Here is a 16,059-nt window from a genome sequence, read left to right as displayed (position 1 = left end):
ATGCTAATTAAGAGCACAGCATCAGGCGGCAACGGAATCCCAGTGCAATAAGCACCAACACAACAGCAGCAAATGCTACCTTCAGCTCGCATGCATAAATAAACAGAATTAATAACTACCCAAGCATGGAAGGGTGACTTAATCTGTTTCGATTAGGTACAGCTCAGCCTGGGGCCTTTATGTTATATTTGAATGTGTTCATCATGTTTAATTAAAAACCTAATAATCTAGGGTTTTGTTAGTGTGGGGTTTTTTTTTTTTTAAATGTTTTAATCTGTATTTCCTCCTCTTTATCTTCCTAAGTTCTACCAATTGATGACTTCTTGAAAAGGAACAGTATTTTTAGCATAACAGATGTGAAACGAGTTAACTATCAATGTGACTCTCAGAGGCAGAAGGCAGCCATTTACTTTGGCTCCATCCTTGCCCATACCTTGGTATTTAAAGCTTCACAAACTGACCTAGCATTTCTTCCAAAATGCTTCTCTGATCGAAGTTTACTTAGCCTGAAAGACATGACCCAGGCTGGCTACCAAGGTGTTGCTCACAGACACTTGGCAAAAGCAGAATTCATTTGCAGTATCCAGTACAGAATTTGACAGAAATTGGCACATTTTGGCTTCAGTTCAAGATTTAAATTATCTCAGCCCCAAAGCAACTTCAATTAGGAACATCATACATGCACATTGTCAGAGAAATAAACTGAGAGTTTGAGATGAAAGGCCTCCTATTGTGTGATTCTGAGGTCTAAGATCTCCAGAATTCAGGATTATCTGAAAGACCTAGGAAGAAGAGGTTGGGTGATAGGAGAAGGAGGAGGAGGAGAAGGAAGAAGAAGAAGAAAGAGTTTAATGTGTGAGCTTTTTCCAAAAGTACTATTATTATTATTATTATTATTATTATTATTATTGTTTTTTGGAGACAGAGTCTCGCTCCGCTGCCCAGGCTGGAGTGCAGTGCCATGATTACGGCTCACTGCAGCCTTGAACTCCTGGACTCAAGTGATTGTCCAACCTCAGCCTCCCAAGTAGCTGGGACTACAGGCACATGGCACTATGTTCAACTATTTTATTATGTTTTTAATTTTTTGTGGAGACAAGGTCTTGCTGTGTTGACCAGGCTCCAAAAGTAAAATTTTTAAGGTTGGTTTCTGAGGCATTTAGAAGTTTTCCTCTTTAATGTGCTGATTCATAACTATTAACAATTACAAGTTTTAAAATGCTGGATTGAAGACACTCAATTATAGTGAAGAACTTTTTAAAAGGATTACCTTGAACAAAGAGTCATCAACATTCTTCAAGCCTCTTATATGGAGAGAAATTATCTTCATCATTAAGTCCTCACCCTTAATAAGTTTACAAACTTGGAGGACAATCAACTCGGAAATAAAATCGCAAGGAATAAACAGCTGGGAATCAGAAGTCAGCACAAGGAGGCAGAGGATGAACTGCCAGTGAGCGACGTGCACAGAGGAGACAGTGCAAAGAGGGAGCACTATCCGAGGGATGGGCCAGGAACCTAACTGAGCCCGGAGAATGAGCAGGCTCTGCACTGGCACGAGAGGTTAGTTTCTTCACAGAGCAGCAGGCCTGCCAGGCCCAGGGGGTCCAGAGGCCCAGCCTGTCCGCTGCACAGCAGGGAACTCACACCTTCGGGTGCTTATTTCATCAACCCTCTAACGGAGCAGCTGCTTCAAAGTATTCATGTAAATGCCGAGGAAAACCCATTCATCAAGACTGTTGTAGTCAGATCAGACACTGAGTAGTTAGAACAAATTAACACACCAGTGGCAGCGAAGTTTAATAATAACTAGCCAGGCATTGGGGCTTGCCTGTAGTCCCAGCTGCTCAGAGGCTGATGTGGGAGGATCACTTGAGCCCAAGAGTTTGAGTCCAGCCTGGGCAACATAGCAAGATCCCCATTTCTTAAAAAATAGTAATGATAATAAAAATAACTAGAATGTTCCAAGTATACAGAAAACCGGGAGGAAAAAAGGGAGATAGGCCCATGTACTTAGGTTAGCTGGGACACATTTGTTTTGCTTATTCCTGTGATTCCTGAAGTGAGAAAATGTGGTAAATTCAACAGAAGGGGGCCACATGAACACAGCAGGTGTTTTTTTTACAGCCAAAGCCAGGCGAGGGTAAAGAGGGGACTGCCTTGTTGCCACATAAATCTCTTCAAAGATTTGATTTGGATCCATTCACCAGAAGCTTCCTTCAACCTCTCAATTATTCAGTCTGTCTCTCTTCTTCACTGCTGAGGTTTTCAAAGTGAAGCTTCACTTCCTACACATAAGGGAACCATTTGATCCTGAGGCTCTGCAAGGGCTGGACAACTGCCAAGACATTTCTCAAACCAAGAAGCAAACATGATAAAAATGACCCCAAACGGATATGGATGTATGCAGTTAAGGATCATTATTCCATACTCAAAATATTCACCACTGTGGAGTCATGTTTTGTTTTTCAAAATAAAGTAAGGCTGTTTCTGATGTGCAAGGCTTCCCTCTCAGCTCACAGCTACAAATCCCCAAGTAGCAGCAATGGGGAGACAATCAACAGCTGCCTGATGTTACAAGCGGCGCTTCAGGAAAAGGAAAGCAGCTTTCCCTTCAGCAGGAAGAGAGGACTTTGGCTGTGTATTTTTAAAATTCCAGAGGGAATGAAAGGTCACAAGAGAAATGAAAGAAGGGAGAGAGGAGAGCCATGGCTGGCGAGGGGCTGGGAGGCATTAGTGAGGAGTGGGAGGGTGGGAGACCAAGAAGAGGCAGAGAGGTGGGGAAAGAGAGAGGATGCCAAAGGGCATGGAGACTGAAGAGAGAGGAGATGGCCAGGAATGGAGGGAGAGAGAAGCAGAAGCAGCCACGGATTGCAAGCTGACAAGGCCCTGGGGCTGCCGAGGCCAGGCTAAGAGTAATGAAGGCAATCTCACAAAGTGTGGTTAAATGACCACAGTCTATACACTTGTTCCATCCTTTTCATCTCCTTATGTGTTTCTTCCACACAGGCTTTTTGCAGAATTTTAAAATCTTGTCAATCGGATCTCTTATGCACTCCTCACATAAAGAGGCTTACTGTAAAAAAAAGAGTATCAATATGACTTCTCAAAACTGAATTTAACATTGTCTAAACATTTTAAAATGTTTAAGATGTTTCTTTTTATTAATCATGTAAGATTTATATATGTGTGTGTGTGTGTATGTATGTGTATGTGTGTGTATATATATATATATATATATATTTTTTTTTTTTTTTTTAAAACAGCTTCATCAACTCCGTAAGTCTGATAAAATTAAAGTCTTAAGGGACTATTCAACAAGCACTCCATTACCAAACCCTCCGGGCCATTTCAGTGCATCTCAGCTCCGCCTAGCTTTTTCCATTCCTCAGCCCTCACCTACCCTCACCCACAGCCATTCTAGGAGCAAATTCTCTTTTCTCTACCTTCAAGGTGCAGCCTGGATCTCACTGCTTCTTATCATGACCACTGCTGCCACACCACCCAGCCACCAGTCCCAGCCTCGTGTGCAGCAGCCCCCGGAGACCACCCGACTCAGGGGCCAGAGTGAGCCCCACTGTCAGAGCCAGTCACTCCTCTGTTCAGAAGCTGCTCATGTGGGGCACATCACCACGCCCTGACGGCAGGCCAACAGGCCACACCTGATCTGCCCGCTCTGGGACACCCCTCCCACAAGCCCACCACTCGCCTCTCCTACCAATCCCCTCCTTGCTGTGCTGGAGAAACACTCCTGCCTACTTCTTGAACATGCCAAGCATGCTTTCACCTTAGGGCCCAGAATTCTCTAATATCCAAAAGGCTGCCTCCTCACTTCACTAAGGTCTCATCTAAATGTCACTTACTTACCAGGGCTTTCCTGATCCTCCCTTAGCTAAGACAGTAAGTACCCCACCCAGCTGATTCTCCCTCATTACCCTATTCTGCATCTGCTTCACCATCCCCTGACACATACTCATTTACGAAGGTCTACCCTCTTAAAACTTAAGACTCACAAGGAGGGACAACACCTGGCGCACAGCAGGCACTCAGTAAATATTGCTGAATCAATGAAAGAGCGGGATCAGGAAAGCACATACAATTTCTAAACATTCTTTGTTAGCATATTTTAAATACAGGAGAGGAACTTGCAATCAATAGGTGTATTAGTGCCAGCCTTCATTTAAATTTCACTCGACCTGAAAGGCAAATGTCAAGCGGTAACATTCATACTGAAGACTATATTTGCAAAAGCACAAGAATTCTGTAAGTCGTTTACAGCAATGCCTTTTACAAGTCACAAGATGGAGATGTAGCTTCATTAAAACTGTCTGCTAGATGGGAACCCATGGGTTTGCAAGGCCGTATTTGTGGGCACATTTCTCTCTCCCCACTTCTTTCAACAGGCCACAGCAACACAATCAATATGTAAAATCCACGGTATTTATTTAATCAACTCTCTGCTTCCCACTTGTAATCAATGTCCTTTAGGAGGTCAGGGGTCTTATAAACCCTATACAAACAAGTCACCAAGCCAAGCATGGTGGAGCATGCCTACGGTCCCAGCTACTCAACAAGCTGGGGCAAGAGGACTGATAGAGCCCAGGAGTTCAAAACCAGCCTGAGCAACACAGCGAGACCCCCTTTTCTAAAATAATTACGATTAAAAAAAAAAGACGAGTCACCAACCCTACTTTAGGTTATATGTCCACGGGTTTTAACATGCTGTGTCTTTAAATAGGGAGGTATCACAAGCTAGACTGCACCAAAAACGAATTCGAATTAACTTTTTTTAGGAGTAACTATCAATTTCTCCTTTCTTTCCATGAAACCTGGACAATCTTTCCCATCATCATCTATGAAGTCTAATCTTACTAAAATCAAGTCTTTCTGTACAATTATGAGGCTGAAGGCCCCATCCTCCTGCCTGGTGCTGCCACGGACAGCCATTCTGCATGACTGAAGCTTCTGCTTGAGTCTCTTTCCCTGAGCAGCAGGGAGGTCACACACTGAGAAGCCGGTGGCCCGATGCCCCAGAGCACAAGGCGAATGCTGGTCCCCGCTCACCACTTCGTCCTCAGTCCAGCACTTCTCGATGAGCTTGGGCACAGGCTTCTTCACCAGGCGCTGCAGGGCTTTGCCAGCATCATAACCGCTTTCATGCAGCTAAAACAACAAAAATTTTAGTTAGTTAACTGCACCAAATAACAGACAGGACACAAACCAATAAAAGGCAAGCTCCACATTGACTTTCTCTCACAGGAGAGTCAGGAAAGGGGCACTGAGACTCCATCATTTCAGTACACACGGGAATTTGTTCTCATTCAAGACCATCCTATCCCAACCCCTATTCTACTCGCTCTGGGAGAGGGAGACAGCCAAGGCAGAGAGTATTTTGGCAAAAGTAAGAATAGGATTCCCCTATATTCCCATAAAACAAACATTTAGGGAATGTTTGGCCCTGCCCAGTGCTCAGGACATTCTATGTAATCATTATCTTACCTAATCCTGTGGGGAAAGTATTCTCTCATTTAATCTACGGTTTAGGAGCTATCATCGCCCTATTTCACAGATGAGGAAACTGAGGCACAGAAAGATCAAGTAAAGGTGTTCACCACACTGAGCCAGCAGGTGGTGAAGCCAAGACTCCAACCCAGCCAGGAGGACCCCTACTCTTGCCTCATTCTCCGCAAAGCAGCATAAAGTCATACTTGATTATGTTCTTTCTTTTTAGCATTTCTTAAGTTTTTCGACTGTGCTAATTTCACACACACACAAAAATTTAAAGTGTCTAAAATTTAAGAGCTTTTTAAAGAACGTAAGTCTGTGATAGTATGCTAGTTTTTCAGTACATATGAATAAAGATGCAGGTTTATCTACATATTCCCTTTAGGACCAGACTTGTTTCTTGTCAACGCTAATCAACTTTTCTCATCCTGCATCTTTTCAACCCTGTGTAGTGTCTGGCACCATGGACTCCTTCCCACCTTGCAAAGATGCTCCAGACACTCCTAGTTTCTGAGTTCCAACTTGCAGATGATGTAGAGAAACAGCAGGTGCAAAGATCCTCTCTTGCTTTATCTACCTCACCATACTGAGGCTGTCACTCAGAATTCTCATCGGAAATCTTTCCTTTACACGTCTAGTCTTCTTACACAAAGAATGATTTTGTCTAAGACTTGTATCTCCAGTGCTGAACACAGTCCATAGTATAAGGTAATACTCCAGAAAAACTTGCTAACTTCCTAAATAAAATACTAGATTCTGGGACACAGCAGTAAACAACACAGAAATCCCTGTTCTTATGCAGTGGACATTCTGATCTTTTCACTCGTGCTTCAATCTCTTATTTCAGCAATAAGCCAGCATTTGTTGAACATTCAGGACAAGTAAAGCTGAACATTCAAGACATGTAAAGAACAAATCTTATTAAGTCACGGTCCTTATTTCCAGGAAACTTACAAATTGGTACGGATACAAAACATACAAAATGACAAGATCAAGTAGGTTGTAATAATTACTCTCCCTTTGGTTTAGGCAAAGACCTATGGAATCACAAGAGGAGAGAGCCATGTGTTTCCTCTTTCTAACAGAAGACTCAGGAGGACATGCAGATGCCTTCCTGGCAACTGCTGGAGCCCCTGGGCTGGGCACACAGTAAGCTGGCAGTGGTAAATATTTGTTGAATGAAATCAATAAATAAATGCTGAAACACACACTGCAAGTCTCTCTTCCAACTATTTAACTGCTAACGAAAGGAATATCACAAACATTCATTTTCTTTTTCTTTTTTTTTTTTTTGAGACGGAGTCTCACTGTGTCGCCCAGGCTGGAGTGCAGTGGCGCAATCTCGGCTCACTGCAAGCTCCGCCTCCCGGGTTCACGCCATTCTCCCACCTCAGCCTCCAGAGTAGCTGGCACTACAGACGCTCGCCACCACGCCCGGCTAATTTTTTGTATTTTTAGTAGAAACGGGGTTTCACCATGTTAGCCATGATGGTCTCGATCTCCTGACCTTGTGATCCACCCGCCTTGGCCTCCCAAAGTGTTGGGATTACAGGCGTGAGCCACCGCGCCTGGCCCAAACATCCATTTTCAATGCTTATTCAGCAAAACAGAAAGTATTAAAAATTTGAATTTCCAGAGCATTCTCACAGTTTAGAGGACATTAACTTATTTTAAATCAAGACTAGGAAGTCCAGGCTGTACATGAGCTATAACAATAAATCAACTACCTTAAAACAAAACAAAAGACCTGCCACAATGATCAACACTGGATCCCACTTGGGAGTGGTGGCGCAATGAGTAAATATTAACTTATCTATTTTTATTATTATTTATCATTAGACTAATTTATCATTATCATTAGACTCTTTTAAAAATAAAATACTACTATGATTTGCAAATGTTTGAAAACTATCCAATCTAGCCTTCTTTCAGAGGTATAAAAAGATCTGAAATAAAGTCAGATTCTCATACTTTGCTTAATATTCTCATACTTTGCTTAATAACAAGCAGGCATTTGTCAAGTTCTATAATACAATGCGGATTTATAATCACAGGTCAACGTGGATGGGAACTGAATGATAGAATTACATGCCTTTTTAATGCAAAAAGCACACATTTTAGTGATAATTTGAAACTAAATGAAGTTGATCAAATCATAAATTTCTAATGAAAAGCTCATGACAAAATTAACAACTTTTATAAGAGGTAATTATACTGTATGGGGTAATTAATTATAAGAAAAGTGTGAGGCTAGGCACAGTGGCTCACACCTGTAAACCCAACACTTTGGGAGGCTGAGGTAGGAAGATTGAGCTCAGGAATTCAAGACTAACCTGGGCAACATAGTGAGACCTCATCTCTACTAAAAATTTAAGAAATTAGCTGGGCGTGGTGGCATGTGCCTACAGTACCAGCTGTAGTCCCAGCTACTGAGGAGGCTGAGGTGAAAGGACGGCTTGAGCCTGGGAGGATAAGGCTGCGGTAGCCTTGATCACACCACTGCACTACAAGTCTGGGTGACAGAGTGAGACCCTGTCTCAAAAAAAAAAAAAAAAAAAAAAAAAAAAAAAAAAAAAGGCGGGAAAAACTGTGGACTTTGGAGTCAAACTGCCTGGATTCCAACTCTAGCTCTAGTATTTACTAGGTACATGACCTTGAGAGAGTTACTTATCATTTTTGTGCCTTAATTTTGACATCTTTAAAAATGGATAAAACAATAACATCAACCTCTTAGGGATATGTGAGGATAATATTAGAAAACATATGTTAGCTGCATCTTTTAAAAAGAAAAGAAAAAAAAAAAAAAAGAAGAATTGGCCTCATCGCAAGTTTGATCAACTTTCCAGATTACAGAGTAGTCTTCTCAGAGACAGAAAAAATTTTGTTAAGCTATAAACAAAAACCACTTATGTGTCACATCAAATTACCCAGGTTAAATGAAATTTGATTAAAACTCTGGTATCATATACAGGAAAAATTTTGATTTTTAACATCTTGGCTGGGTGCGGTGACTCACGCCTGTAATCCCAGCACTCTGGGAGGCTGAGGTTGGTGGATCACAGAGTCAGGTGTTGAAGACCAGCCTGGCCAACATGGTGAAACCACATGTCTACTAAAAAACTACAAAAATTAGGCAGGCGTGGTGGCAGGTGCCTATAATCCCAGCTACTTGGGAGGCTGAGGCAGGAGAATCACTTGAACCCAGGCGGCAGAGGTTGCAGTGAGCTGAGATGGTGCCACTGCACTCCAGCCTGAGAGACAGAGTGAGACTCCGTCTCAAAAAAATAATAATAGTAATAAGAAAAATAAAATCTTATGTGCCTGCTACCAGGAAATTGCTCATAAGAACATAAAGCCCACTCCAAAAGCAAACTGCTGAGTGGACGAAGTTCAATAAAATATCATTAATCCCTCCGGCATTCCGGCCTTCTGGTGAACCAAGAAGAGCTTTAAACTATAGCTGGAAGAGATGCTTCCACTGAAGTGCTGAACATCTCGTTAAGGTTGTTCCGTTTGTCAGACAGCATGGCTGCAGCTGCACAATGCCCCTCAGCTGAATTTCTAGTGATGAGCTTGGCATTCACACTTCCTTCACAAAACTTTATTTCAGATGGCAGTTTCTCCTGAAGAAGCTATTCCAATAACATGGTAACTCGAGCTTCCTTCCCTACTCTATTCTCTAAATAATGGAGGATTCTCTCCTTTTGTTTGACCTGTTTGTCTGGCTGCCCTCTTAAAATATCCCTATTCCTTAAAAAAAAAAAAAGTCCCTATTCCTGACTTTCCGATGATACCAGTAAGTACTGAGAGTCCCTACCTGTCCTCACCCCTACACAAAGATACATCTGAAAAGTAAAAAGTGTGGGATTATTTACCCAAAGTGATACATTTTTTTCTTTTCTTTTCTTTTGGAGACGGAGTCTCATTCTGTTGCCCAGGCTGTAGTGTAGTGGTGCAATCTCAGTTCACTGCAATCTCCGCCTCCCAGTTCAAGTGATTCTCCTGCCTCAGCCTCCCGAGTAGCTAGGATTCCAGGCACCCGCCACCATGCCCAGCTAATTTTTGTAATTTAGTAGAGATAAACAAGTTGGCCAGGCTGGTCTTGAACTGACCTCAGGTGATCAACCCACCTCCAAAGTGCTGGGATTACAACAGGCGTGACTCACCATGCCCGGCCCCAAAGTGATGAAATATTTCTTCAATGGATGAAGAATATTATTGCGCTATCATCAGTATGTCACAGGGGCAAGTATAAAACTTGGTCAAGTGGCTGTTCTGGTGTGCCCTCCTCCTTAGGGAACCTAAGGGACTTTTTCTTCTTAGGGAACCAAGGGGACTTTTTCTAAAGGGGCACTATCTTCTTAATGTTATAGACATTGACTTCTACCTTGTAGAAATCTTGTCTGAGAAAATTCCAAGACAGAGTTTTACATCTTTAAAGAAATACTTTATATCTTTTTTTTGGAGATAGAGTCTCGCTCTGTCACCAGGCTGGAGTGCAGTGGCGCAATCTCGGTTCACTGAAACCTCCACCTCCCAGGTTCAAGCGATTCTCCTGTCTCAGCCTCCCGAGTAGCTGGGACTACAGGCGCGCCACCATGTCCAGCTAATTTTTGTATTTTTAGTAGCGATGGGGTTTCACCATGTTGGCCAGAATGGTCTCGATCTCTTGACCTCATGACCAAGTGTTGGGATTACAGGTGTGAGCCACAGTGCCTGGCCTGTCTTTTTATTAAAGATACACTTTTAACATACTAGAAGTTGTTATGGCCCACACAGCTTCCTAATAGGGAAACTTACCTTTACAACATTTAAGGAAAATTACTGGTGATCAGGACATTTTTCTTTCCTTCAACACATTTATTGAGTGTTCAACTATGCCAGGCACTCTCCTAGGTGCTGGGATATATCAAATAGCCCTTCTTTTTTTCTCTCTTTGAGACAGAGTCTTGGCTCTGTCTCCCACGCTGTTAGTGCAGTGGCACGATCATGGCTCACTGAAGCCTCAATCTTCTGGGCTCAAGCAGTCCTCCCACCTCAGCCACCAAAGTACTAGGACAGTTGTGCACCACTCCTAATTTTTGTATTTTTGATGGAAATAGGGTTTTGCCATGCTGCCTGCGGTTGCTGTTTTTTTTGTTTTTGTTTTTTTTTTTTTTTTTGAGAAACAGTTTCACTCTGTTGCCCGAGCTAGAGTGCAATGGCACAATCAGCCCACTTTTGCCTGAATTCCTGGGCTCAAGCAATCCTCCTGCCACAGCCTCCCAAGTAGCTCAGCTTACAGGCCTACGCCACCACGCCTGGCTAATTTTTTTTATTTTTTGTAGAGACGGACTCACTATGCCGCCTAGTGTGGTCTCAAACTCCTGGGTTCGAGTGATCTTCCTGTCTAGACCTCCTAAAGTGCTGGGATTATAGGCATGAGCCACTGCACCTGCCCCAAATAACTCTTCTTAAAAGGAGTTTGCTTTCTGGATGATTATGAAGATTTTCTTTCTTTTTCTTTTTTTTTGAGACAGAGTCTCACTCCTGTTGCCTAGACTGGAGTGCAGTGGCATGATCTTGGCTCACTACAACCTCTGCCTCCCGGATTCATGTGATTCTTCTGCCTCAGCATCCCGAGTAGCTGGGACTACAGAGGCGCACATCACCACGCCCAGCTAATTTTTGTATTTTTAGTAGAGATGAGGTTTCGCCATGTTGGCCAGGTTGGTCTTGAACTCCCGACCTCAGGTGATCTGCCCACCTCGGCCTCCCAAACTGTTGGTATTACAGGCATGAGTCACTGCCTCCAGTCAAAATTTTTCTTTAGATGAGGATAATGTTCAAGAAATAATGCTCAAGAAAGAGCTAAACTGGATATTTCAACTATATTCCTTACATAAAGTAGAACTGGTAAATTTATCAAAACACTGGCTATCTTAAATTTCTAAAAATTATCCTTAGAAACATTCCCCTCTAATACAACATCAAGTTCTGAAGGATTGCCATAATTTCATATTGTGAAAAACATTACATAGATTTCAAATTTTAAACACCTGATCATGACCACACAGCTACGTCTACAGTCAGGAAATTAAACACAGGCTTCCCAATACTGCTAAGGTAAAATGTCCTTTAATGTGAATAAGATTTTCTACCATTTCCCTAAGAAGGCTGTTCAAAATAAACTGCAATGAAGATGGGGAAAAAAGAAACACCTCTCAAACGTCTTACAGCTTCACTTTGTAGCCACAGAAAAGCAATTAAAGCAAGATATTTAAACCTTTCTGTCCATTTTGCAGCCAAGCCAGGCTGGTAAAATCTGGGATTAAATGCAATTTTAATGTAGAGTATAGAGAACTGTACATTTTGGAGCTACTGGAAAAAGATCAGTACAAAAAGCAGGGACCAATATAAAGCATCCTGACTCAGTGAGCTTCCAATCTTTGAAAGCTAAGGAAGGGAGAAGCACTTAGATCTTATGCCACCCCCATGCAGTCACTATAGCAGGATGTCATTTAGGAGAAAGCACTTTCAAATTCATTACCACAGGTGTGTGGCAGTGGTGGGTTTTTCCCCCCCTAAATCCAATGATCAAGGAAACATTTACTTGAAAATCTTTCCGCCTCTTTTCCACATCACTAAACTGCATGACTGCACTTCTACCCAAATAAAACCTGTCTTCCCTAAACCACAGGTCAAAACCTAAGATTTATGATTAGGGAATCCTGTAACAAAATAGTGATTTCTTCAACAATCCACCAGCCTTTCAAGTCATTCCATCTCAGAACTATCCCTGTTTTGGTGTTTTCTATCAATTGGCCTTTGGTCTCTGGGTGTGCTCCATGGAATCCTCTGAGATGTGATCTTTCCTTCGTTTTTGATTGTTCACTGTGAAAGAAGAAACGTGAGTGAACGCTTTCCCTATGTGGTGTCTAGCCCTCTTCTGCCACACCTTCTGCAGCAGAAGTCCTTGGTGTGCTTGAGATCTAGCAGGACATTCCAGCCTCAGAGGCAGGCTGCTCACACCATATTCTCTTTGCTTCCATTCATTCAACCAAGAGTTACACCAAGCAACTCTGAAAGCTAGCAATGGGGAGGGATACGGTGGTGTGCAAAGACAGGCATGCATGAACTATGCAAAGTGGACTTCGTAGGGGATTCTAGTGCTAAAAACAATAGTAACTTCTGAATAACAAACACTTCATTTGGCTCCACTATAACAAAAGCAACCACTGCACTGATTCATCCAGAGCCAAAAACACTGTGCCACAGTAACTGGATATATTTAGCTAGTTGCATAAAAAACTCTCAGTAACTAACTCTATGTGCTACAATAAATTATCAACTTGTCAATACCTTCTGCAGCCTAGTGAAAATACACAGGATGTGAGGCAAGTGACAGATTCTTGCCAAGAGCCCTGTCCCAAACCAGCTGAGTTGAGGTTTTCATCTGTTAAATGGGCCTAACACCACCAGCCCTCAGCTGTGTCACAGAACAATGGCAAGTGCTAAATGAGACAAAATGTGTCAAGATACTCTGAAATGTAAAATAGCTGTAAGCTGTACAGTGATATCATCATGGGGAGTAATACTTCAGATACATGGCTCTCACCTAACACTATTCAAACAAGAGGTTCAATTGAGCCAACAATGCCACTAGTCACTACACATCTGCAATTGTCTTACTACAGCCTCTGACCTCCTCCTGATTAGCAGAAGGAAAGGATCATGCTACAAGAAAAACATTTCTGCATAATTGCCCAAGTTAAATCTGCTACTCTCACTCTGCCTGACAAATTATTCCATGCTTATTACTTTCTATAATTTAATATATATAAGTGCTTTACTGGCAAGCTTCTCGAAAGAATAAATAATACTTAATGACGGCCAACAGTTTAATTAACTCATGATTGAACTTCTCTCATGGATTGCTGTAAACATTAAATTATATCCTTCCTCAAAGCTACCATGGATAAAAATCTTGTTTAAAGCTTTAACTCTCTTGCCTAAACAATTCTGAAATTCCAGCAGATCTGTATGTTGGGCAGAGGTGGGAGAATCCACCTTAATGCATGGTTTTAAAGTGTGTTATTTTATAGAGCAAGGATGAGGCCTTAATTTTAATAAGATTGAAAATGTGCACATGTCCAAGCACCTCATTAATATTACAGCAGTCATTAAACATCTCTAGGTCTCAGGCAGTCTTATTAGCATAAACTCTGCGTATTACCACAAGGTTTCAAGTTTCTATTCTGGCTTCTCAGCTACCATTTTCTGTCTGCGTGAGGTTGCAAATAAATTTTCCTTTTGGCATGGCTCAGCTGTCAGGCACCTCTGTTCTATAATGAACCCATGAATTACACCTCCCTGCTCTGACATCTCTGGTCTCACACATCAAAATATTGTTCTTCAATTGTAATTTATAACTTAATTTAAATATCCCTTTTCCTGTGACCTTTTTAGATCAAATGGCATTGCATCTGGCAGTTTCTACTATGCCAAAGCATACTTTTCAAATACAGCCATTATAATAACTATATAAAAAGCCTACTTAAGTTTGACTGCATTCAGGCTAATTAAATAATTCCAGTCCACTAAGAACAATATCAGACATCAAAGTATTTTGTTATGCAAAATACCTGTTTATGTATCACAATAAACTGTCAAAATAACTGAAAAAGGAAAAAAGGAAGGATTTGGAATAAATCTTAAAATTCTTCATATAGTTTTAATTAATTATTTCAACTATTAAGATAAGTGAGAAAGACCTTGCTGAAATATGTTCAAAACAAAATTTAAAAATTTCTTGGCCAGGCGCGGTGGCTTACACCTGTAATCCCAGCACTTTGGGAGGCTGAGATGGGCGGATCACCTGAGGTCAGGAGTTCGAGACCAGCGTGGCCAACATGGTGAAACCCCGTCTCTACCAAAAATACAAAAATTAGCCAGGCATGGTGGCACACACTTGTAATCCCAGCTACTTGGGAGGCTGAGGCAGAAGAATTGCTTGAACCTGGGAGGCGGAGGTTGAAGTGAGCCAAGATTGTGCCACTGCACTCCAGCCTGGGTGACACAGCAAAGACTCTGTCTTTAAAAAAAAAAAAAAAAATTCTTGGCTGGGTGTGGTGGCTCACACCTGTAAACCTGTAATCCCAACATTTTGAGAGGCCAAGATGGGCAGGTCACTTGAGGTCAGGAGTTTGAGACCAGCCTGGCCAACATAGTGAAACCCCATCTCTACTAAAAAGAAATATAAAAATTAGCTGGGCGTGGTGGCGTGCGCCTGTAATCCCAGCTACTCAGGAGGTTGAGGCAGAAGAATCCCTTGAACCCGGGAGGTGGAGGTTGCAGTTAGCTGTGATCACGCCACTGCACTCTAGCCTGGGCAAAAAGAGTGAGACTCTGTCTCAAAAAAAAAAAAAAAAAGGAAAGAAAAAAATTTCTTATAACCATAATTCACAAATATGAATACATTTCATTTATACCTCTGTCATCGATGACCTAGTGCCAAACATATGAAACACATAAATGTTAAAAAACTAGAATTGAAACTAAGAGCACAATGTTTATTTTTATTTGGCCACTATCATTTCAAATAATGCTATTAGGTACCAGAGAGGCTAAAATTTGTCCGAATGGTCTTATGGGAGCAAAATTCAGGGATAATGGAAAAGATAAAGAATTTAACTGCAAAGGGTAGGGTTTGAGAGAAAGGTCCAGTTAATTTTCAGAAGGAAATATACAGTTATTGAACCAACCTTCCCTCCCTCTTTCCATCACTTTCTGAAACTACAATGTTCCAGGAATTATGTGCCAGCCCCTGGAGTCACATGGAAGAAAGGAGGGGGTCGCAACATTTGCTGAGCAGTGCACAGCGTGCTAGGAACTGTGTTAGGTCTTTATGATTTCATCATTCCACATGCCTCTCTTCCATGGCAAGAGTACTAAAAATGAGGAAATGAAATCGAGAGGTTCAGTACGTTTCTCTAGGCCACCTCCCTAGCAAGTAGTAGCATGAAGATTCTAACATAAACCTATGTTTTAGGAAGATGTCCCTACCCTAGAATGTTGCTACTGGGGCAGTTTAGGACAGGCAATCTGGTGGGAGCAATGGGCACAGGGACTTTTTCGGCTGCAATGACAAAGCAAGCACACTGTCTTTTCTTAACTTGGGGCTAGGGGATGAGGGTGGGTGGAGGAAAGGAGGGAGCCAGCAGTTTGGAAAAGAGGAAAGACACACATGTAAACAAACTAACAAAAAACCCGCCATCCATGAACACACTCAAAGTGCTAAATGAAAGCTGATGGGGATAACATTTGCTCAGTCTGGAAAATCTAAAATGCAATCACAGAGTAGGTTTTGAAAATCAACAACCAGTGTAATATGATTGACTTGCCTATGCTTTATGAACAGCAACAACCAAATAAAAAACACTATTCTAGGAGAAATAAGCAGTATTATTATTATAGTAAAAATTGGCAGTAATATATCTAGGTAACATCTCCCTTATAACTGAATTTCCTTGGGCTGATACAGCACTGCCATATATCTCATTTGCAATTAGTTCC

The 16,059-nt window shown here is 41.8% G+C and overlaps 1 protein-coding gene across 22 annotated transcripts in view; it reads right to left on the bottom strand.

Moving 5' to 3' along the window:
• Positions 1 to 16,059, bottom strand: part of RERE (arginine-glutamic acid dipeptide repeats) — a 468,002-nt gene that overhangs the window by 102,156 nt on the left and 349,787 nt on the right. For all 22 annotated transcript variants that reach the window (XR_012426448.1, XM_065534721.1, XM_065534714.1 and 19 more), the window contains one exon: positions 5,065 to 5,163. Coding sequence is in view for 21 of the 22 variants with exons in the window: in XM_065534721.1 (XP_065390793.1) it covers positions 5,065 to 5,163 (99 nt within the window). In the remaining variant the exon portion in view is untranslated. The remainder of the gene's footprint in view (positions 1 to 5,064; positions 5,164 to 16,059) is intronic.

The sequence above is a fragment of the Macaca fascicularis genome, chromosome 1, assembly GCF_037993035.2.
Source record: "Macaca fascicularis isolate 582-1 chromosome 1, T2T-MFA8v1.1".
Lineage (NCBI taxonomy): Eukaryota > Metazoa > Chordata > Mammalia > Primates > Cercopithecidae > Macaca > Macaca fascicularis.
The sequence above is the reverse complement of the archived record's forward strand: the minus strand, read 5'-3'. Positions and strand labels throughout refer to the sequence as shown.